We start from the raw sequence: 22,286 nt of genomic DNA, 5'->3' as shown, positions 1-22,286 counted from the left end.
GCTAAAATTTGTCATATAACTTCCTTCCCAACAGGACCAGCCATTTGTTTCTCAAGTTAAACACATGAACCTCATTGCAGTGTAGCTCACAAGCAGTAGTATTTTCAAATCCCTTAAATGCAGACTGCAGCATTTGACCTACTTTCAAGTTCAGTGCCCAATTTAAAAGATCAGCAAACAAAGAAAAACACCAAAACCCACCACCCACAAGCACCACAAAACAGGAATGCACTGTAGGGCTTGCAAGTCAGCATTCTATTTGGCTGATAAATGAGATAGATCCTAATAAGGATCCTTCAGTATGTCCCCTGCACCATTCTGTAGCTTTGTCAAAAAAGAAAAAGTCCCCCCTATTCTGGTACCAAAACCTTCATGTCACATCAGAAGCACAGGGAAAAGGGCTCCTTAGATGAAAAGCTACCGTGTTCTCCCTCACACACAGGACACACCACTCCTTGTTAATATCTCATCCTGCTTTTCAAGACAGATTACCCATTAAAATAACATCATCTGCACTTAACAGATGACACAGCTTCTTTGCATGCCATACCAAACACCATGATGTCAGGTGTCTAATGCTTACCACCCCTGTATAACAGGTGCAATTTCTTCAGCAGTCATTAATCAGACAGAAAAAGCACACAAGACTGATTAATGAAGAACCAGTGTTCCGATGCAAAATCAAATACCCATCCCACACCAAACCAGACACCATGACATGGTAAAGGACTAAAACTTGTCTAATAGGGACTGAGAGATCAACAGTAATTTATTTGGCAACAAAGAGTATTGTTTTAAGCTGCTTGCACTGGTGGAAGCTGAACACACTATACTTGGCCTGCAGCTTCAGCACGGCTACCAGGAGGAGTTACCTGAGACTAATTGCAGTATCTGCAGTGGAAACAGAACACAAGATTTCAGAGAAACAAAGATCACTCCATTCACCACTGTGTTGAATTCAACAGAGCAGAAAAATGTTCCTACCTGGGTTCTGGCTATAAAATGGTCCTCCATTCATCTGGTTCTGAAGGCTTGTCTGTGATGTGATGGAAGGAGGACGCCGATATGGCAAAGATCCCCCTATTGTTGGGGGTGTGTGTCGAGCTGCAGGCCTGTTCATGCTGTAGAACTGAACTGGGTGACCTGGGTTAAAAAGGTAAATTTGTTAGCAAAGAGAAGAATGATGCCTGCCTTTTTCATATCTGAATTCAACATTCAAAGGTTTGGAAATGGTTTGGGTTTTTTCGTAAGACAGTCCACAGCCTAGGAGCAGTCAGTAACAGTGTAAAAAAGTAAATCTCTCGACAGCCTCTACTCAGTACTGCTCAGAAAAGCCAGTATGAAAATACAAAGGTATCTATGCTACAAAGCTTAAAAATGAAAGAAAATAATTCACGAATATCCATTTTATATAAGGTATTATAATAACTTCTTGCAAATTTAGTTATTTATATACCTGTAAAAAATCCCAACACTTTGCAGTCCAACAATTAATTAACATACATGTACAAACTAACTGTGTGCCATTTCCAAGATTCAAAGTCACTATCTTCTACAACTGAAAAACACAATACTAATTATTTTTGTGACATTCAGGAAATACGTAGAAAATCATCTGTGGAAAAAAGAATGTTAGTAACTACTTGAAGGATGGAATAAATTAAATCATACTCAAAGATTTTTTTTTCAGGGACTCGCCAATTGAAACAACTCCTGAAAAACTTCCTCTATTTTAAATCCCTTCCTGTGACTATGTAACTGATCCTGAATCTGTGCAAACATGAAGCAAGCCATTAACCTATCCTCTGTGCTCACAGAATTCTCTAGTTTACAGACTGTCTATAACAGTAAACAGCATTTGTTAAACCTATATGGGCTGTTTCCATCCCTAACCATTCTGCTGCCACGCTTTATGCTGAAGGTAAATTTCAGAGTTTGCAGTAAACATGGGGAGAAGGGATGGTCACTGTAGTTGAGGGGACACGCATGCAGAGAAGGCAATATGAAAACAGAACAAATGAATGTGCCATTTTTTAATAACTTGCATTGTTCTCTGCCACATTTTGATTGCTTTGCAAAACTTCACACAAGGTTAGTAAATAAGATGCAAGTTGCTTCTTGTGTTTAAGAGTAAATGCATGAACTAGAGTTCACATGCTTCTTGCTTTATACAGACATGTAAATCTCAAAAATGCAGTTTTTACAGATGAGAAAGAACAGTCAAAGCTATGTACAATTCACCTAGTACATAGCTTTTTTCACATTTTTCCTAAAGTGCCTGCCTCCCTGTGGCTTCATGTACTGGTAGAAATTGGTGGTGATTGGAGAGAAGAGAGGAGACAAGAAACAGGAATAAGAGACCCTTAAGGACCAAAAAGCACAACCTCATGAACAGTCTCTTCAGTCTCTTGAAATACTTTATTTCAGAGAAGCTATGCAAGCAATCTCACTAATCTTAAAAATAGCAAGTAACCTAAATTTATCTTATGAAATTGTGCACGTGAATTTTTAGCCATTAGAGTACTGATACCTGCCTGATTTTGACTTGTCAAAAATACAGAAGTAATATGGCTTAAGTACTGCAATACTGACTGTGCATCAAAATAGAAAACTGATTGAGGCACCATATGACACAGCTCATCTTCTAACTAGGAAAGTAATTTAGACATCAGGATCATCTTCTGATACCACAGTCCATCACAGTTCAGAAGATCCTAGCCATAGTCACAGATTCTAGTTTAAGTATTTTCTAATTTTCTATGAACCACAGCACCTTAAACTATATACGTTTTCAAGAATGCTTCCAGCACCTGATGAAATTGTTACTAAGAGAGACCAACATTAATACACTCAGAAACCAATTCAAAATGTTGACCTCCACTTCTCCTACCATGAAAAGTAATGAAATATGTAAGTAGCTATGTATGTATCTGGCTCTGTAAAGATCTTTGTAATTCCCCATCAAAATCTGATAAAGAACAGAGCTACAGTGGCACATAGCAAGTACTATATGCTGCAACTTCAGCATATGAGAAAAATTAAGGGTGATATAATAAGCATTAAAAAGTTACAATATACACCATAAGCACCTATACCTACTAAAACAGAATGCTTTAGTACTATTCTGCATAATAACAACTTGTATTTTACCAGACACTGAACACAAAAAAAGTGTCCTTTTTATCAGTTCATTGAAAGGAGACTTGGCATTTGAAAGTACTGAAGAGACAAGTCGTAGAAACTACACCTGGCTAGATGCACTTTTTTTATTCCATTACCGAAAGAGAAAAATCAGACCCAAAACTGCTAGTGGTGGATACCCCAGACATAATTATTCCATTACATTCCCAGTATCCAAACCACAACAAAATGATAATGTAATAAATAATTATATGAATGTACAAATAATAAAATTGTAAAATTGAATCATTGCTGCTTATGAAACTAGCACACCTTGAATTGTCTATATAACCGTTAGTTGGGTATTAGCAGGTAATTTCTAGCTATATTAAAAAAAAAAATCAACCAAAAAAAACCCCAAAAAACCAAACCACCTCTGCTTCTGAAGTAGCTTTGAAAACAAAGCCTCGGATGGTGACCACATCTGGGTTCATCTGCTCAGCAGGTGGAGCAGACACTCACCTGTGGAGGGTGTGGAAGAAACAGCGGGGGGAGTTGGAGAAGTGAAGCCATCAGCAAGGGGCTGAGCTCCTGCAGCAGCAGCAGCAGCGTCTGGGGCAGCGCAGGAAGGGGCAGGAGCAGGAGGAGTGGGGGCAGAAGCAGAGGTAGCAGGAAGGGGAGAAGTGCCAGCCGAGCCAGCAGGGGCTAAGTGAAGAGAGGAGGAATTAAGTTAATAAGGAGATATGTTAGCACGGATTAGAGAAAGCCTTTGATTATGAAGTGTTAGCTACTTATTAGATGCACTGTATTTTAGAAGGCACAAGGAGATGAGAGAAAAATGGAGCAGTTAAAGATAGGCTCATTCCTATGTAGTCAGTAAATGAAGGGCAAGCAAATCCACTTCTTTTCAAGTCTTAAGGGAACAAACCAAAACTTTTCACTCAAAACTATTACTTTTGAAAGATGTCTCGTTCTTTACATTTTGATCTGTAGCACAATTGCCTTTGGCTTTTGTACAAATGTACAGAAGAAAGCCAAAATTTTTCCACTTCTTTGGTTCAGGAGGACCGTGTATTTCAGATCTCACTGCAAGCCAGCTACACATTCTTCACTGAAAGGGATGAGCAAAAGAAAAGGGAGCACTAATATGAGTTCCTATTTCTGAAAAGACTGGGGTGATAACAACGAACAAGGGTCTTTTTGTGATGACTAATACAGGCCTGCATCAATGTACCTAAGATATACTCTGTCCTGCCTCTCAATTTTCTAAAGCATCCTTCTATATATCTGCATGAACAGCCAATGAAAAACCTCTTATTTGCTTAAAAGGACAAGGGGATTTCTCCCCCAGCCCACTGAGAAAAGGTTTTGTGTCCTACCTAGCCACATGCAGGCAGCCAGGCATAAAATCCTGATAAACAATATACAAAAGAAGCATAAAAGCACATCAGACAGTCCCAGAAGAGATAAAAATTCAAACACATACAATCAAATTGCAAGCAGTTTTCAATGCTTGCATGTTTCTGGATGATGAACTTGGACACTTCTGGGTTCTCTCAGCACTGTGTTTAGCAGACTTGAGAACACTGAAGTTTAATGCTGAGTCATAAAGAGGAACAGCAAGTTTCCATTTACCTGGATAGATGCTGGGGGGAGATGGTGTGGGAACAGCAATAGGAACACCCACACTTCCACTTCCACTGTTCTCTCGACTGCTGCTCCGACTACTTGGGTGGCTTCCTCCACTACTCCCACTGCTGCTGTAAGAAATCAAAATAACCCAGGGAATGAATATAATGCTGCACATGCTGAAACATGAGATCCCTCACATAGCACCTTATTAATTCAGAGATGTAACACGGAACAACAGAAAAAGAAATAAAGCTCAGTTTTCCTGAAACTCTTTAATTTCTTCATGAAATTGCCCCAAAAGGTAGCACTTCTGGAGCCTTGTTCCAAAGCATGTCATTCGAATATTGTTTAACCAGTAGTGGGCAAATACAGGCCTTTTTCCTACAAGTTATAAAACACATAGACTATTTACACTCAATTTATATACTTTCATAAAAGACTACTGAAATCTGAAAATTGCAAGATAGTGAAGTAAAAGTCAGATTTTCTTGTATTTGAAGTCTAACAGTTTAGCCATCAACAAGTACTTACAATGTTTAAAAAGTAAAGATCTTAAGGGAAGTATTTAGACCTGCCACAGAATGTAAATTTTATTATCCTGGAAAAAAGGCTTGTCTCCTGCAGAACACATGGTAATACAGTTCAGCTTTATTCTATGTTTGCAGTTATCAGCATTCTCAAAATAAAATGCTCATTTTCAGCTACTGATTCTATAAATACCAAAGACTGTTCAACAAAAACATGAACTTCATGGATGCTATGCAGTCCTTCAACATGTAGCAGCCAAGTTGTGTACGAAGCCTTTGCAGTCTTGTAAGCATTTCATAAAAGAGTACCAAGATCTACCTACTTGAAAGACTTGACAATTTTAGTACTTTGTTAAATACTGTAACTAAGTGATAGCACTAAAATTAAGGTGACTGGTGGATTAAATGAACAATCTTAACATGACTCATTATTATTCTCTCCATGCCACATGATGATCCCAGTCCAAATCACGAATTACAAACTTCTCCATAGAGGTGCAGATGCTTTCAATATTTTTTGTGCTCACGCTTATACAACAATAACCACACTGTGTAAAGGACTACAGTGGGTACCTGTATGTTCGATTCCTCTGGTTGACAGAAGCTGTTCTAACAGGGCTCTGCTGTGAGGGAGCCATGCTGCGCGTGGGGCTAGGCACGTAGTCGTTTGGTACCACCGGAGGACGGACCGGCTCCAGAGTACGATACGGAGAGTGACGTCTACACAAGGACAAGCATATTTTAGAAGTACATGAAGATGATACAGACAAACCCAAAGATTTTTCAACAAAAGGTAGTTACGTGTCAGTCAGTAACAGGAGCTAAAAAAGATGGTTTTCCCCAAGTTTGTATTATCTACTTTGTAGGATGAGAGAACACAATTAAGGGTGTTCTTCATGTACTTCAATCTCCAGGAGAGTTTCCTATCCATAAACTCTGTATTGTACATCACATTCTTGTTTAAAAAGTAAATCATATCTTATTTTAAAATAAAGCACCATGGTCCATATGTATGCATATAATCACCTATCTACAAACAGCATTCAACCCAGCTATAACATTGCCCTAAGATCAAAGTCAAGTTCATAGATGTAACAGAAAATTACTTTTATCACACACAGCATAAATAATTAACAAGCACTGCCACGTACTAATTTTCCAGTTGTTTAGCACCATCTGTCAAAGCCACACATTTAATGACTTTTTACTGGCTGCAGTGCTATCCAGTGAAATCTGGACAAAGATCAACCTCATGAAGTTCAATAAGGACAAATGTAGAGTCCTGCACCTGGGTAGGAATAAACAGCAACCACCAGTACACATTAGAGGACATCCCACTGGAAAGCAGCTCCATGGAGAAAGACCTTGGAGTCCTAGTGGACAGGAAATTCTCCACAGGCCAACAATGTGCCCTTGTGGCTGAGTGGGCCAATGGTATCCTGGGGTGCATCAGGAAAAGTGGGTCCAGCAGATCTAGGGAGGTTGTTCTTCCCCTCTGCTCTGCCCTGGTGAAACCACACCTGGAATACTGTGTCCAGTTTTGGGATCCTCAATTGAAGAGAGAGGGATCTACTGGAGAGAGTCCAACGGAGAGCTGCAAGGATGATTAAGGGACTTGAACAACTCTCCTACAAGGAAAGACTGAGGGAACTGGGGCTGTTCAGCCTTGAGAAAAGAAGGCTGAGAGGGAATCTTATTAATGTCTATAAATATCTGAGGTGGGTGTCAAAATCTCTTTTCAGTGGTGCCCAGCAATAGGAAAAGGAATAATGGGTTTAAGCTAGAACATAGGAAGCTCCACCTCAACATGAGGGAAAATTTCTTTACTGTGAGGGTGACAGTCACTGGCACAGGCTTCCCAGAGAGGTTGTGGGGTCTCCTTCTCTGGAAACTTTCAAAACCCACCTGGACATGTTCCTGTGTGGCCTGCTCTAGGTGATCCTGCTTTGGCACTTGATGATCTCTAGAGGTCCCTTTAAACCCCTAACATTCTATGAGTCTATGATACTCTAAAGCATGTAATTCTGTGTCTTCTGTTAAAACTTGATTAAAAGGTTCCTGTTGGGAAAGGCTGATGATGCCCACAGCCTAACAAGCCAAATGATACATTAAGACATGTTCAGCATAAGAGGATGTGGGTATGACACCTCTTGACCTTTGGGAAAGGTTAACAAAACTCCACAGTACAGAAAAAGAAAGAATCTTCCCTTTTTTCCCTTCAGTTCACCACAGCCCTTTACACATTCAGTAACTGCACTTACCCAAGAGTTCCTTTTCCTGACATGGGTGGACTTGGAGGCTTCTGGGTGGGTGGTGTAGTACGAGGCAGCCCACCCATCTTCATGTTCTGTGTGCTGACCTGCATGAGAGAACGGGGAGAAAAACGGCCTCACTAAGCTCAGCTTCTGAGAGACACTGGGATGCCTTTAGCAATTAACTCTAAGTAGGGAAAGGTTTAAACAAACAAACAAATTGAGAGGCCATGCATGTTATATGCGATTTCCACTCTGCTAGAAATCAAGAGTTGAGCTCAAAGGACTCTTTATTACATAGGGGTTTTTAAAATTGTATGTACAAAAACTGAATTTGTCTTCAGGCTATCACAATCACTGACAATACAGATATTGTACCTAACTTGGTTAAACCCCCCCAGTCATTTTTTTAAGATAAAGGTAGTTATTTCAGGTTGTGCTACTGAATGATAAACTTGAAAACTATTTCTAAATACTCTTTAAAAATACCAAGGTTTATCTAACAGGCAATTTAATATAATTCATACAAATAAGGAGAAGTCAAAGTCATCTCCAAGTATGATGCATTGATGTTTTAATGTTTTGACAGTACAATCTAATGTTTTAAAGATAATATTTGTTGTAAATATTATTTAAGTGTATGTAAACACAGAGAAAAAGCTATATGGAGACAAATATAAAGATTCACTTTTTTTCCCCCACCAGATCTGTGACAATTTAATCTCTAATAACTGATAAATAAATGAACAGGAGAAATGTGATGTGATGCAACTGCAGTTGTCCCTTCCCTCTCTTTCAGGTTAAAATACTAATGAAGTAACTTCTCTATAATATAATTTACTTTAACTTCTTTTTTTAAATTATCTGCATTCCTGACTGATTTATTAAGTTAGGAATCATAAGCAATTGTTACCAATGCAGGCATTTTGCTTATCTGTATACTGCCTGCCCAGCATAATTCTCCCAATTCATGCACCCTTAAGGAATTAGCACACAGTATTCTTACAAGTCTCTGAACAGCTTTGATTTATGAATACTCTTACTATTGCTTAGACACAGAGATATTCAACAAACAAAATAAGTATGCTTATATCCCTTCTTCTGTTGCTTTTGTCATGCTCTATTTCACAACATTTCTTGTTTCCAAAGTGTAAGTCTAGTGCTCCTGCCTCCCATATAAAAAAGGCACACATTAGGAGTATTTGCAAACATCATTAAAGGCAAATTACTCCTTAAAAATTGTCTTATAACAACTTGCTTAAACCCTGGCAATGTTTAGATCTGTGAACTGATAAATATTAAGACCAGTGTGAAGAGTGTACTCTAATCCACTGAAATTTGATTCTCTGGTTCTAAATAATCCCAGTGCTATCACATTTTCCATCTGCTGGGAGGAAAAGAAAACCAAACATTGGAAAGGGTTTTTTTTGTCAGATCCAAAAAAAGATATTTGGTTTCAGTTGTGCAAGAGTATTTTGTAGTATCATTTTAAGGCAAAATGCTTTTACACAGGATTATCAAGTCCTTTAAGCCAACTCTAAGCAACAAGAAATCTAAAGTTAATTCAAGTGAGGGACAAGGTAAGCAACTGAACTACAACTACTTGAAGGGGAGAGGGAAGGTGTAAAATGAAGTATATTTTATTCTAGACACAGAACATTAAGAAATAGCACAAAATCTGGTATTTTTTTTTAAAGTTGCAGCAATCCCCTTATTTCCACTTTCATTAAAGATGCCTGTTTCACCCACCTACGTATTTGAGTTGCCCCCAAAAAGACTAACAGACTAAAAAACCCACCTTAATTAACCAGTTGCTGCACTGTCATTTGCTGTATTTCAAACAGTTCATTAAGTCTATGGGGCAGGGGGTCTGGAAGCCCAGACCTACCTGTGTGCCCCTGAATAGTCCATGTAGGTGTTTTAATTGGCTACACTATTGGTTCTTCCCAGATGATGAAAGCACTAGCTATCACTTTACAGTTAACATAAAATTCCATGTATCCAACTATGAAGAACTTTTTATTGTTTGTACACAATCATTGCAGGAACAAAAATGAAGTGTCAGACTTCCCCTAGGATAGAGCTATATCAAAAGGAGAGCAGAGGAGGAGGATGCAGAGAGATCACAGTAAACAGTAAAAAGGGAAAGCAACACTTGCCTGACTAATGCAGAAGCTCAGTGATTTCTAGCTACTTTCATTAACATTGTGAACTAACATATTCTTGACATCAGATGGGAAGAAAGCTTCAGAAATATGGCCAAAGAAAAAGCGAAGAAACTTTAGGCACAAAGAAGCTGTTCTTAAGAAAGACTAAACTGAAAAATAGGAAAATGCACTCTGACAGTCAGCTCAGTTTGAGGGTCTTTCAAATACTGATGGCATTAAGATTAGCTACGGTAAGCTAAACAACCCTGAGTAACTTGCCCTTTGTCTTAGGGCCAAATATTCAGAGAAATGAAGAATACAAAATTATTCCAACAGCTCCGATCAAAATGGACAGATCTGTGGAAACAGTACCATGTAAGACACTACAAAAAGGTTACAGACTGCCTTGAGGAAAGAAAAAAGAAAATGTAAAACCATATTATATAAAACTATAAAAAAATTCAAAATTTTTAAGTTGGTAAGGTGCAACTTCATTTGAGATACAAAGATTGCAACATCTCCAACTGTTCTCTTTTAAGATGACTTCCATGAGAAAAAAAAAAAAAAAAAAAAAAAAAGCCAAAAAGCCATTAATGCCCCCCACTTGCACAGCTTTATTGCCTTTCCCAGTTTGCACACAGCTGTAAGGATGATTTCCATACACAAATCCTCATCCACACACATCTCTCTTGCAAACCTCTAAAATCCAGAGCAACGACTAGAACTCAAAGTCACATTTGCTGATAAGTTTTAGAAATCTGTTTTCTGGAGCAGGTTGGAATTCACCAGTATTTGCACTATTTCTGATGACATTTCCCCCTAGCTCTGCACAGCTGGAACTATCCAGATGTAGCTGGTTTACCCAGAGCATGATCGCAGAGGAATGCATCTCTCTGTTGATAGTTTTTTGACTGCAGCACCCCACGTATCTGTGACTGCTCTGTAGTTAAGAACTTGCAGATTTCTTTAGGAAACTGCAGCAAAGCACAGCCTGCAACCAGAAACAAGGCTGTATATCTGCCACTACTCACAACTCTAAAAACAAATCACCACTGTGCTAAAAAAAAAAAAGAGAGAGAAAAAAAATAGAGAGGCACTAATGATTTGGACACAAAGCTCAGAAAAAGGCCCAGCAAACTGCTCTAAAAGCGGGAGGACATGCAGTGAAAAGACAAGCAGCGCACAGGATCTATGCAGAATGCATGCAGAGATTTTTCCAATTCTTTTTTAGCCCCTTCCCACACAAGCAAAAAAGTAGAAAATATTATCAACTGAAATTACATGGAGGAACACTTAATAATTACAGGGAGATAAGGTTTTTTTTTTACTGGATGGGTTGCAGAAACTTTTTCTATGTGAATTAGCAAGCATTTGCACTACAGAAGAAAATGTGTTTCACCAAAGCTGTAACTTTTCTAGCACTGGAGCTGGAATTTGAAGTCTTGCTGAGGAAGGAACTGTATAAACTACTTAATATAAGCAGATCCTTGGTAAGTAACACATCCTGAAGGATTTTCTGAGATCCAGATCCATATTAACAGCCACAAAATGAACTGTACAGAAATGGGTCACTATGGATGATTCTGTTTAAAAAGAGTACAACAGTACTTCATCCAATATTTTCTGTATCAAGCCACAGTGTCAGTTTCAGAAAGGTAGCATCTGATGACTTTTAAGACATGATATAGGACTGATCAGAGCCTAAGAGACTGATGAGAAAATTATCACTAATGTTTTTAGCAACTAGAACTTACTTGTCCAATTTCTGTTTTTGACAAATAGTTTTTCATAAATTGGAGTTATTGAATAACTTTCCTTTGGTCCTAGATATGATTGAGTTTCATTTGTAATTACATTTTTATAAACATTTAACAGATTGAGCTTCTTTAGAACTCCACTGTATAAGAAATACATGGTAAAATATACTGGTTAAAACTGAGAAAAACTGCAGTTCATTCATTTCAGTTCTTGGGAATGTTGCCACGAGCAAAAGAATTCAATGAAAAAGAAGTGCAGAAATACACAGTTGATCAGATGTACAAATGACCAGATGTACTGGCCAGCAGATGTGCAAAAACTATTTGCACCAATGCACTGTGTATTTACATGGCTGTAAGGCACTTACCTGCAACAAAGACTTCAAGCCACATTTTTACTCTTCTGAAATTGGCAGTTCAGTTACCAAAACAAAGGGTGCTGGGTTTTCTTGTTTTGGATTGGTTTTTTAAATCCTGAATACCAGATATGCCACACAATCAATCCTCAGAAGGAGCTTTGTAAAGTCAAAGCTGAACTCAGCCCAGAAATTTTCCAGTGCTGCTTTACGGTCAAATTGGATTTTCTAAAACTTTCAGGATGAAGATTGTGCCCGAAATCTAGTAAGAATATCACTGTCCCACCAGTGACATTCCACAGACTGTATTCAGAAACTTCAAACAGCTACCCAACCTTCTCGAGCAATTTTATACCTGGCTTCAGCAAAAATACCCTAAGCCTGAACGAAAACTACCTTCCCATACCTTGTTTCATCTTGTTAGCACTACAGAGAGGATGAACAGAATTTTGAACCATCACCTGCTACTTCGAAGTGAGTTTCTTTTCAAGCTGTGCTCAGCCACTTACATACTTACTCTGTGTGTCTAATTACACCTGATACATTTTTGATTAGCCTCTTCATATGGAAATGACCTGTAATTTTCAATCCTGTCTTGGTAAATGGGTACAAGTAGAAGTTTCAGCAAGTGTGTTTACTTGCTTTTACCACATCCACCTACATAAAGTAATTGAAGAACCAAGTCCAGTAAATACAAAAAGGTTTAAACAATGTCATTTACAACTATTTGCTGATAGGCGACATAATAGACACTTCTCTGACTTGTAGTTAGAGGTTTCTTCAAAATCTGTGTAAAACTTAAATTTAAGCTACCCAGACACAAGCACAGTGAGCCCTGCTACAGTCAGTTTAATATTGTAAGCTAAGACCAAGGCTTCTTTGCATCTATGAAAAATAAATGCAGGCTAAACACTTTATATTCAGTCTCTCATAAGTGAAGTAAATTTATTATTATCATGGAACTGGGGTTTGTAGCTGCCTTTCAGTCTTCCTCTTCCAGGCTGATGCACAGTGACTATTGTGAGACCTAAAGAATAACTTGCATCCCACGAGAGGTGCAGTGCTGCTTTTTGCTTTTTTTGTTCTTAGTTGTTGTGGAGTTTTTTTGTACGTGTGGGGTTTTTTTTTAAAAATCCTAATGTTTTGGCAATGAGAAGTTGATTGACATATTGTGATTTCCCACACCCAATTTCTGATCAAGTTTGCTCTAGTAAAAATAAAAATTTTGACTGGCGTTATAATAAAAAAATGTTATTTTCATTCCAAAACTATTAATTGGAAAAAAATTATCTGGAAACATGAACATAGCAGATGATGCACAGATATGGCAGTTCACATAACCTATAATTATATAATTTTAATATATTTTTTTTAGGATGATCATATTGTTTGATGGCTTTCTCAGTGATCTTAAAAAATACAATTTGCAAACTCAGTTTTCTTTGTTGCTCTCAGCAGTTGCAGTTATAAACAAGTAATGAACTGCATCCAGGATAAAGCATATTCAACATCAGAAGTATCCATTCTGTTTTCATAGATTCAGAGAGGACATATATTTTGCAATTCTCAGATAAAAAGCACTTAAACTCTACATTACTTGAAATGCTGTACCTCACACACTCATTTAAAAATAAATTTCAAATTACATGTGAGAAATCTGCCATTTATTAATTTCCATTGTGATCAGATGTGCTACATGTATGTAAATACCTAACTAAATGGTACCATCTGGCCAATCCCATAGGGACATAATTGGGATATCTATAGAAATACCCAGTTTAACAGTCAATCTTCTCAGGAATGTGCAGAATCTTCTTTCAGCTTTTTTCCAGTCATGGATAATACTTAGTAATAAAAAAATATTTCACATCAACATGGAACTTGATTTATTGTTACGTATTATAATAAACTACATATTAGTATTCTATGTTCTAAGATCCACTTTCCCATATAAAAACTGTGGCAGTTGCTACTAAAAAACCTTTCATTCCCTGATTCCCCAGCCTGGTTGCACTTCACAGTGCTACTCAAAAAAGGTGATAAATTAACATGCTATGAACTTTAATTTAGTATTATGTAACTTCATTCAACTGCTTGTTTCTAATTGATTTGATGCTTTTTATTTCTACTTCTGCAGCCACTAATGCTTCTAGCATTTAAACCTCTTTCACATCCTTGAGAATATGGCATACTTCAATCTGAGTTCTTTGATGTACTATTCATACAGCATTTGATGAAATAAATTGCTTTGCTTTGTTGTTTAACAGCTATTAAATATTTTACACAACTACCAAATTTGTGAAAGTTACCACATACAATTGCCTCTTGGTATGTGAATAGTGCTAGATGTTTCTGAAAACATGAAGGATACTGCAACTTTAAAAAACATGTACAGATTTGAATTTGTAACACACCTTTTGGAGCCTACTATCTGAGCAATCTCACACTGAAACACTGATCCAAATCAAATCATAATTAACATCGTATTTAGGATAAAAATAATATTACACAGGGGGAGGCTCATATTCAGCTGCTGCCCACTGTCTCACCTTGTCTATAAAAGGTTAGCAAAACATTCCTGCTTTGCAAATGTTCTAGTAGATATGCTGAGGGCAGTCAATATTTTGCCACAAAGCTTTTAAAATGTGCTGTGTTAGCTTCCTTTCATAAATACATCATTTTATATCACAAAAGGTTTATCTGCAATGAAGTCATTAAACAGAAGGTTGGATACACAGGAGGGAGAGCAGGTATTCTTTTAAACAGTAAGTAACACATATGTTAATCATCTCCCCGTGTGCAATAATGTCAGAAGAATAAGAATGAAATCCAGCCCTGGGGTTTCTTACCTTAAATCTAAGCAACCACTTAATGCATAAATGGAGCAAATAAAAGAGGTAAGGAAAAAAAGCATTGAAAGGTTAGTTGGAACTTCAGGATATGAAGAGAAAGAAATAAAGAAAGAAAAAAGTTAAGCATTCAGCATTAACAAAATAATGTATCGGTAGATCACAGAAAGAGTGGTTAAAGCAGAATGTGTCATGAACAAAAGATTTTCAAGCTGAAACTTTTAATATACATTGATAAACAAATCCTTTAAATTAACACCTCTAAATTAATTATCAAATGCTTGAACACTGTGTACTCAAGTTCTTTGTGTAAACAGAAAGCTTCTTTACAAATGGAACACAAGATCTGGACGGTCTAATTTCAGAGATTAATTTACTCAAGCTGTCAGAGAATAGCCTTTTAATATACTGAGCTCATTTAGACTGCTACATGCATTAGCATTTTTACCACTATCTGAAACAGAAGACTCTAGAATATTAAGCTATTATATGCTCTTCCCTAGACAATACTGTTAACCCATAACCTGATGCCATGAGATATCTCTTGAACAAAGATAAAGAGCAAATCATTGTCTTTTAAGAAGTACAGCACTCTGCACCACATTATCAGCATCTTCTAAGCTATATATTAAGATATTAACCAACAGCAAAATCTTATTTTAAAGATTTAAAATATCTTAGTGCTAGCTTCTTGACATTAAGTCCTACACCTTACTGCCACAATAGCATGTATCTTCTTTCTCCCAACAGTATTCTCAGAAATACTGGCCCTTCCATTTGAATGTTGTTTGATCTGTTTTTAGTTCAGCTAATCCAAAGGTAACATTACATTTCTTACATTTTTTGTAACACAACAGTAAATATGCAGAATCTCAACAGTGGAGCATACAGAATGGTCACTCCATTTCCTCCATTTAGACTATAAATATACCCTAATACACTAAGAACAAAACACAATCTGATTAGAAAATCTTCGGTCTTTGAGTTTAAAGTTCCAATGATATTACCCAAAACTGTTTATGTTTCACACCTAGAAAACCAAGTCCCCCTGCACTGGCCAGGCAGAGCAACAAGTTACATGAACAAGCCAATAAACTGAGGCTTTGCTCAGCAGTGGTGCCTGGTTAATGGCAATGCCTTAATCCATTCAAAAGGGTGTGTATCAAACTTTTTTTTTCTCCATACTCCTGACTAACAAACTCTTTGAAGGGAAGAACAGATTGGAAGACTATGTAACTCAGGAAAAAAATTGAAAAAATTGGACATAAGTCTCCTTTAGACAAAAGGTTCTTTAGATTTTTGCAGCACTGTAGATGCAGGGAGGGAAGACGAGGGACTGATGGAATGATACAGTGGCACTTCAATTATCCCTCACATTTTAAGAGACCACATGGTAGAGCACCTTTTCATCAAGATCTCCATGGATATTCTGAATTTCTGAGTGGAAGGAATAGGTGCTCACATGCCTATACTACTTCTCCCAACATGGCACACTGGAGTTCTTGGCCAAGGGTGCTCCCTTTCTCTCTTGTATTATTCTCTGTCCAGTTTGCCATCTTTCTCAGGGGTTTGATGTGTTAGCTCTTTTGAGTGTCCTGACAATGCATAACTCTGGGTCAAAATACTAGAGGGGAAGCCTACAGCAGAAAAAGAGAAAGAGGACAAAGAATGCAGACTGAGGCACCCTGATGCTAACTGGAACTTTAATACTTATTTATCCAATAACTCCTTCTGAATACTCATTTGAGGTTAAAAATGCCACAGATCAAGCAATAGTGAGCTATAAATAGGTAAACTGAAACTCCTGCCATTTTTTTTTCTGTTGTCTAGCCAGAGGTCTAGTAATCTGTTGTTACTCAATCAGAACAAAAGCAACAGGTTACTAAGAAGAACTGGCCACTTTCTCTCCATCACCAAGAGAGTGGTTCCGTCTTCTGTGCTGAACACAGGATTATTCTGACTGGAAAAGATCGCTGGATCTTAATGATAGCATCATGTTAAGTTCTCTGCTTATTGTTCCAGAAATACACAACACTTTTTCATTTTCTAAATAAATATAGTACATTGTACATATACTTTGTAAGATGTTTCAAGCATCTCACAAGCATAACAGATGCAAATATACACTTGAGTCACCATCCATTTGATGAACTATGTTCTTTCAGAAGAATTAATTTGTTGTATCACAGTGAATATGATTCTACCACAATGAGGTAAGTGGGACACCAATTATAACAATTTAAAGACAGTGCTAAATAAGATTGTGTGGCAGAGCAATTAAAAACTATTCTTTAATGAGTTCTAGAATGATCTCATCAACAAGGAAGTGATCATTAAAATATTACCAACAGTAATCCTACAGGTTAATATGCTCCACCCATATCCAGATAGAGTCCTGCTGACCTGCATAAATTCACAATTTGTAAGAATTGACAATACAGTTTAGCACAAGCCTTAATAGTTCCCTGGTTGAAATTGTAGCTACTAATGACGGGGTTTGGGTTGTTTGGGTTTTTTTGTTGGTTTTCCAAATCAAGCTTAAACAGTTACTTGCCATTTTCAAACCTGTTCAGGGTTACAAGGCAAAAAAGACTTCCTGTTAACAAACAGACCTTAAGTAAAATTGCTTGGAAAAGATACTTAAATAGCACTGTTCAAAATTCAAATTTTAAGCATTTAGTTAAAACAATCTATTACCATTTAAATTACTATCCAATTGAACATTATAGATAACCTAATACAGTTAAGTGTCAAGCAAAAGAACTATTGGTGTACTTTGACTGGAAGAAGCATCTTACCTTACTAATATTTAGCAGTTTTGCAGATTTGTTAGACTGTCATGTAAAAATGACAGTGCTTTGTGTTACTCACTTTATCTTCTCCTGAAGCTTTAACACTGTCAAGTGTTCTGATTTCCGTATTTTTTTTTCCTGGCAGCACAAGTGAACAATGAGCTCACACCTGCTGAGACTGTGTTTACGTTCATGATGTGCTTTTAGAAAATATAAAAATATCTAATCTTGCAAATTAGATCTGCTAGTTTTTACTATGACCTAACACTTGCATACAACAGCCACCAGTTGTGTATCAGTCTGATCTTTGCCCTGAAGTTCCTCTTTTCTCCTACTTTTAAAAGGGAAAACCAGCTGGCTTCAAACCTGGCAGCTATACCCCCAGTCCAAAAACCCATATGGCACAAAAGTTGCAGAGAGCTCACTTGAACAGTTAAAGCACACCACAGTATCTGGGTATAACTGACTGACGGAAAGAAGAAAAGGGAGCACAGATTGTTTCTTATGCAAACCCTTTCTTCAAGTGAGCTTCAAATTAAAAGGGTGGCAGTTACAGCTGAGTCATACTTTTTGTAGCTAAATTAGGCAGAAAAGTGACAGTCATTAGCCTTCCAGTCCCCTGGGCAACTGATTAAAACAACAATAGAAGCATCACATAAGTAGTCAGAAGCACATTAGAAGGTGAGATCCATAGTCCCGCATATCCTCAGAAATAAGACTCAGTAGGTTTGCAAGGTTTAGACACTGGAGCAAGGGAATGGCAAGGAGCAGATGCAAATTAGACTCCTTTTATGTTTATAGACACACTGGCCAGGCAAGGAGAAACTGGTATATTTACCATGAAAAACATGAGGTTATTTTGAAAATATACAAAGACAATGTATTTGCAGTTTGGCTGTTTTAACAATATCACCTACCTTCACTCCATGTCCAATATCATCTAGAATTGTATAATCAATAGGTTTCCTGATGTAGCGAACTGGTCGCTCCAAGTTAGCTGGTGCAATGATTTTGTGAGTTCTTGAGGTGTTTTTGTTTGTAGTCAAGATACCAATTTCTCTTCTAGCAACTTTCTCTTTGTGAATGTCCACCGTCTACAAAAGACGCAGTGCATTTACTAACAGTGGTATGCATTGGAATACAGAGTCAGTATTAAAAAATAAAATGGAATAATTTTCAACGTTTCTAAGATCTCCGTATAAGGTGCTAAACATATCAGTAGGTATATTTGATTATATCATCTTTGTTTTGCTTAATTTACTGTTGAACTTGTCACCTCTAAAGCCACACACAGGTCCTTTGGGTTTTCTGTTACCCTCATTCTTTACATTTCAGCAAGATTCCTAATCCTTTCCATTCTTAGTAGCTCCCATTAATTAATTTTGATTTTTATTTTATTTTAATGATTCTTTCAATAATCCTTTGTAATTTTATAATTGCTCTCTAAGTTCATCTTTGAAATATTCTCCAACTAGAGTAAGTGTAAGGCTATCTTACCAAACTTTAACTTTTACGACCGAAAAACAAACTATAAGCAGGTTTTCTTACACTATATAATTCTTTGCTAAAATAGGACTGGTACTCAGGAAAGGGTAAAATTTCCCTCTGACAAATTGACAAGTTATTTCAGTCGTTAAAAAATCACCCATCATAAAGCAATTATTAGAAGGTGTTCAGTGATCATTTATCCACAGTGATGCCAGTGCCCAATGAAGCCCACTGCCCTCTCTTAGAATGCCTAAGGCAAACACTGAAAATTCCTCCCTCCACATATTATGAGTGCTACAACAGAATCTCTCATGTAAGGCAAAGCCCTGCTTTAATTGTCTAAACACATACACTTGAATCTTGTTCCATAATGGGACTATTATGGGACTAGGAACAAGTTACCAAAATCTGTCTGTCCCTTCCAGAAAAATAAAGTCTCTTAAATCATGGTGCACAGAGCTGCTTGCATCATTTAAAAAAAAATATAATTCCTTGCTCACAAAACAGCTTTCCCTATAGGAAATCTGCCAGGCTCGTGAACAAACATTTTAGCTAAAGGGTAAAAAACCTTAAAAAAACCAGATAAAGTCATTACTATTTGGGCTTCTAAACATACACAAGATTTCTTTTTACTACTCCAGTAATTATGAATGGCACAAGAAGGACTTTTTAGTTAGGAGACCGACCCTGTAATAACTAAGGAACAGCCACAAATAAGAAATCATTTCCATAATTCACATTTTTTCAATTTTTTTTTCTGTGGGCAGAGATTTGGGCAGTGAGGTTGCTTACGCTGTTTTCCGCTTTGGATTGTGCTACTGATGGAAAAACAAGAAAATGGACCCTGTATTAGCTTGTACAATCATCACAACCTTTAAAGCTACAAAAATTTTAAAAGAAAAAACCCACACTCCCAGTAAGTTTTTCTTCACTTTCCAGAGGATTTCCACAAATACCAGGGGCATTATATGGAAGCTTAAATTACTATCTATTGAGACTATCTAGTGTTTCCCAGCAACATGTTTTCAAGATCTTATACCTCTGCTGAAATTAAGCAATGGATATACCTTTTCTGCCACCTCTAGCACCACCTGCCTAGAACTGTTAGGTTTCTACTAAAGCTGCATAACAATTTCTTAAAGCAAGCATACACACAGAAAAACCAGATTATTCAAGGTCAAAATATGTTGGCAATCCTTTCTTTGGAAAGCTCAAGCTGGTTGAGCAATGATTTGAAATTTAATAGGGGCAGTTAGACATTCTGGGATACATCGTCTATCACCCTCAAAAAAACCCACCTAGATTTTGCCAATAAGCAAGCTTTGCAGAATTTCATAGTTCATAAATTTTAACAGAAACACATGTATTTCTATGACTAGTTAACAACTAAAACACTGAAGGCCCCTGTGATGATAAGGTCTATATACCATGCCCCCAGTACATCAGTACAGAGCAGATCTTCATAGTTCTTATGATTTTATTGATTGTATGAGCACCAGTGCAAAAACAGCACATAAATGTGTTCCAGGTCAGAGTAACAAAGGTTTGCCATTCTGCAGCAGGGTAAGACTCGGTATTTTATCTTCCATCAGGCTTTTTTATCCTTTCTCTGTGCCAGACCTTTGCTTTTGCAGCATAGTAGAGGAGAAGTTCTGGAACAAGCAGCCTTCTGGAACAAGGCAAAGCGATTGCCTACAGAAACCTCAACTCATCTGTTGAGGAGTTAGAAAGTACATGTTTTCTTGATAAGCTAATGGTATGTGATTGCAACAACTTGGAGACAGTCTCATGTTTAATACCAGTGAAGAATTCCATCCCTAAAATTATCTCAGATTTCATCTGTGATCTAGAAATATCACCAGAGAACTGCAGAATCAACACAGTGACTCTTTTAAGTTCCTAGTCTCACAGGCCTCTGATACCATTTGGTAGAATATTCAATAACATTGAAAACATCATTGAAAACTAGCTTATGCCTTGGACACTTCACTCTCAGAGTCTCATTTCACCTACAAATGAAAAAGAAAGTATTTAGTACAGTACTGGCAAGATGATTTCTTTCTTTATCTGCATTTCAAGTGCTTATCCTCTGTAACTTTAAAGATGCTCTTTTACTATTTTTTTTATGCAATTATCTATAAACAGACAAAAAGTACAGATCTTTAATGCACATATTGCAGCAATGGTATTCTGTCACTGTGGAAACTTGTTTCCATGAATAAAAAGGATAATCTTTTACTTATTCATAGACTTGTGAATACAACTATTTTCCTTAAGGACTACAGTGATCAGTGAGGCGTGACTACAGTAACAAACAATGAAATGCACAAAACCTGTTTTTTTTCATTGCTGAGCACTGATTACACAGCCAAGACTTTTCTGCTCCTCAAACCATTCCAGCAAGTTAGTTTGGGGTGTACAAAAAGAGGGGGACACAGATGGAACAACTGATCTCAACTGACTGAAGTTCCATGCCCCATGCATAAAAACTGAGGAGAGGCTGGCAGGGAAAGGGAGGTGGAAGCACTGCTCAGGGACTGGCTGAGCATCATTTGGTTGGTGGTAAGTAATTGTTCTACCTCCATCACTTCTTTTTCTAGAGTTTTATTTCTCTTCATTATTTTACTTTTAATTGCAATTTGCAATCATTATTATTATAATTGTTACTATTATTTTATTTCAATTGTTAAATTGTTTTTCTCTCAACCCACAAGTCTTCATTTCTACCCTTCTGATTCTCTCCCCACAACCTGCTGGGGGGTTGTAAGTGAGTGGCTGTGTGATGCTTCATGGCTACCTGAGGTGAGGCCACTGCAGCGCTTGGGAAGTCCGAACTGTAGTAAGATTTCAGAAGCCAAGAATTTCCAGAAAAAAATTCCAGAAGGCAAGTCCTTGATAAGAACTTGGGGGTGGTATTAGATGAGAAGTTTGACATGAGCCACCTGTGTGCACTTGCAGCCCAGAAGGCCAACTGCATCCTGGGCTGCATCAAAAGTGTGGTCAGCAGGGCAAGAGAGGTGATTCTACCCCACTGCTCATGTGCACTTGGAATACTGCCTATAGCTTTGCCCTGCACAGGAAAGATACAGACCTGCTGAAGAAGGTCCAGAGCATGACCACAAAGATGATCTGAGGGCTGGAGCACCTCTCCTATAAAGATAGCTGAGAGAGCTGGAAAGGACAGCTCCAGGGAGACTTTAGAGCAGACTTTCAGTACCTGAAGGAGCCTACAGGACAGCTGGGGAGGGACATTTACAAGGACTTGTTAGGGAGCAGACAGGGGCTAATGGTTTCAAACTGAAAGAGGACAGATTTAGATTAGGTTATCTTTACTAGGAGAATGGTAAGGCCATTGGAGACAATGGC

General features: G+C 37.5%; 1 protein-coding gene across 6 annotated transcripts in view; it reads right to left on the bottom strand.

Annotated features, from left to right (window-relative positions):
- ABI2 (abl interactor 2) overlaps window positions 1-22,286 on the bottom strand; it is a 61,632-nt gene that overhangs the window by 10,983 nt on the left and 28,363 nt on the right. For 2 of the 6 annotated variants that reach the window (XM_030453841.1, XM_030453838.1), the window contains exons 3-8: window positions 18,350-18,526; window positions 14,641-14,658; window positions 7,541-7,638; window positions 5,853-5,999; window positions 4,756-4,880; window positions 985-1,143 (exon numbers count right to left, since the gene is read on the bottom strand). In XM_030453841.1, the coding sequence (XP_030309701.1) occupies window positions 985-1,143; window positions 4,756-4,880; window positions 5,853-5,999; window positions 7,541-7,638; window positions 14,641-14,658; window positions 18,350-18,526 (724 nt within the window). The remainder of the gene's footprint in view (window positions 1-984; window positions 1,144-4,755; window positions 4,881-5,852; window positions 6,000-7,540; window positions 7,639-14,640; window positions 14,659-18,349; window positions 18,527-22,286) is intronic. The other 4 variants (XM_030453842.1, XM_030453840.1, XM_030453839.1 and 1 more) reach the window with 3 other exon arrangements.

The sequence above is a fragment of the Calypte anna genome, chromosome 7 (genome assembly GCF_003957555.1).
Source record: "Calypte anna isolate BGI_N300 chromosome 7, bCalAnn1_v1.p, whole genome shotgun sequence".
Lineage (NCBI taxonomy): Eukaryota > Metazoa > Chordata > Aves > Apodiformes > Trochilidae > Calypte > Calypte anna.
The sequence above is the reverse complement of the archived record's forward strand: the minus strand, read 5'-3'. Positions and strand labels throughout refer to the sequence as shown.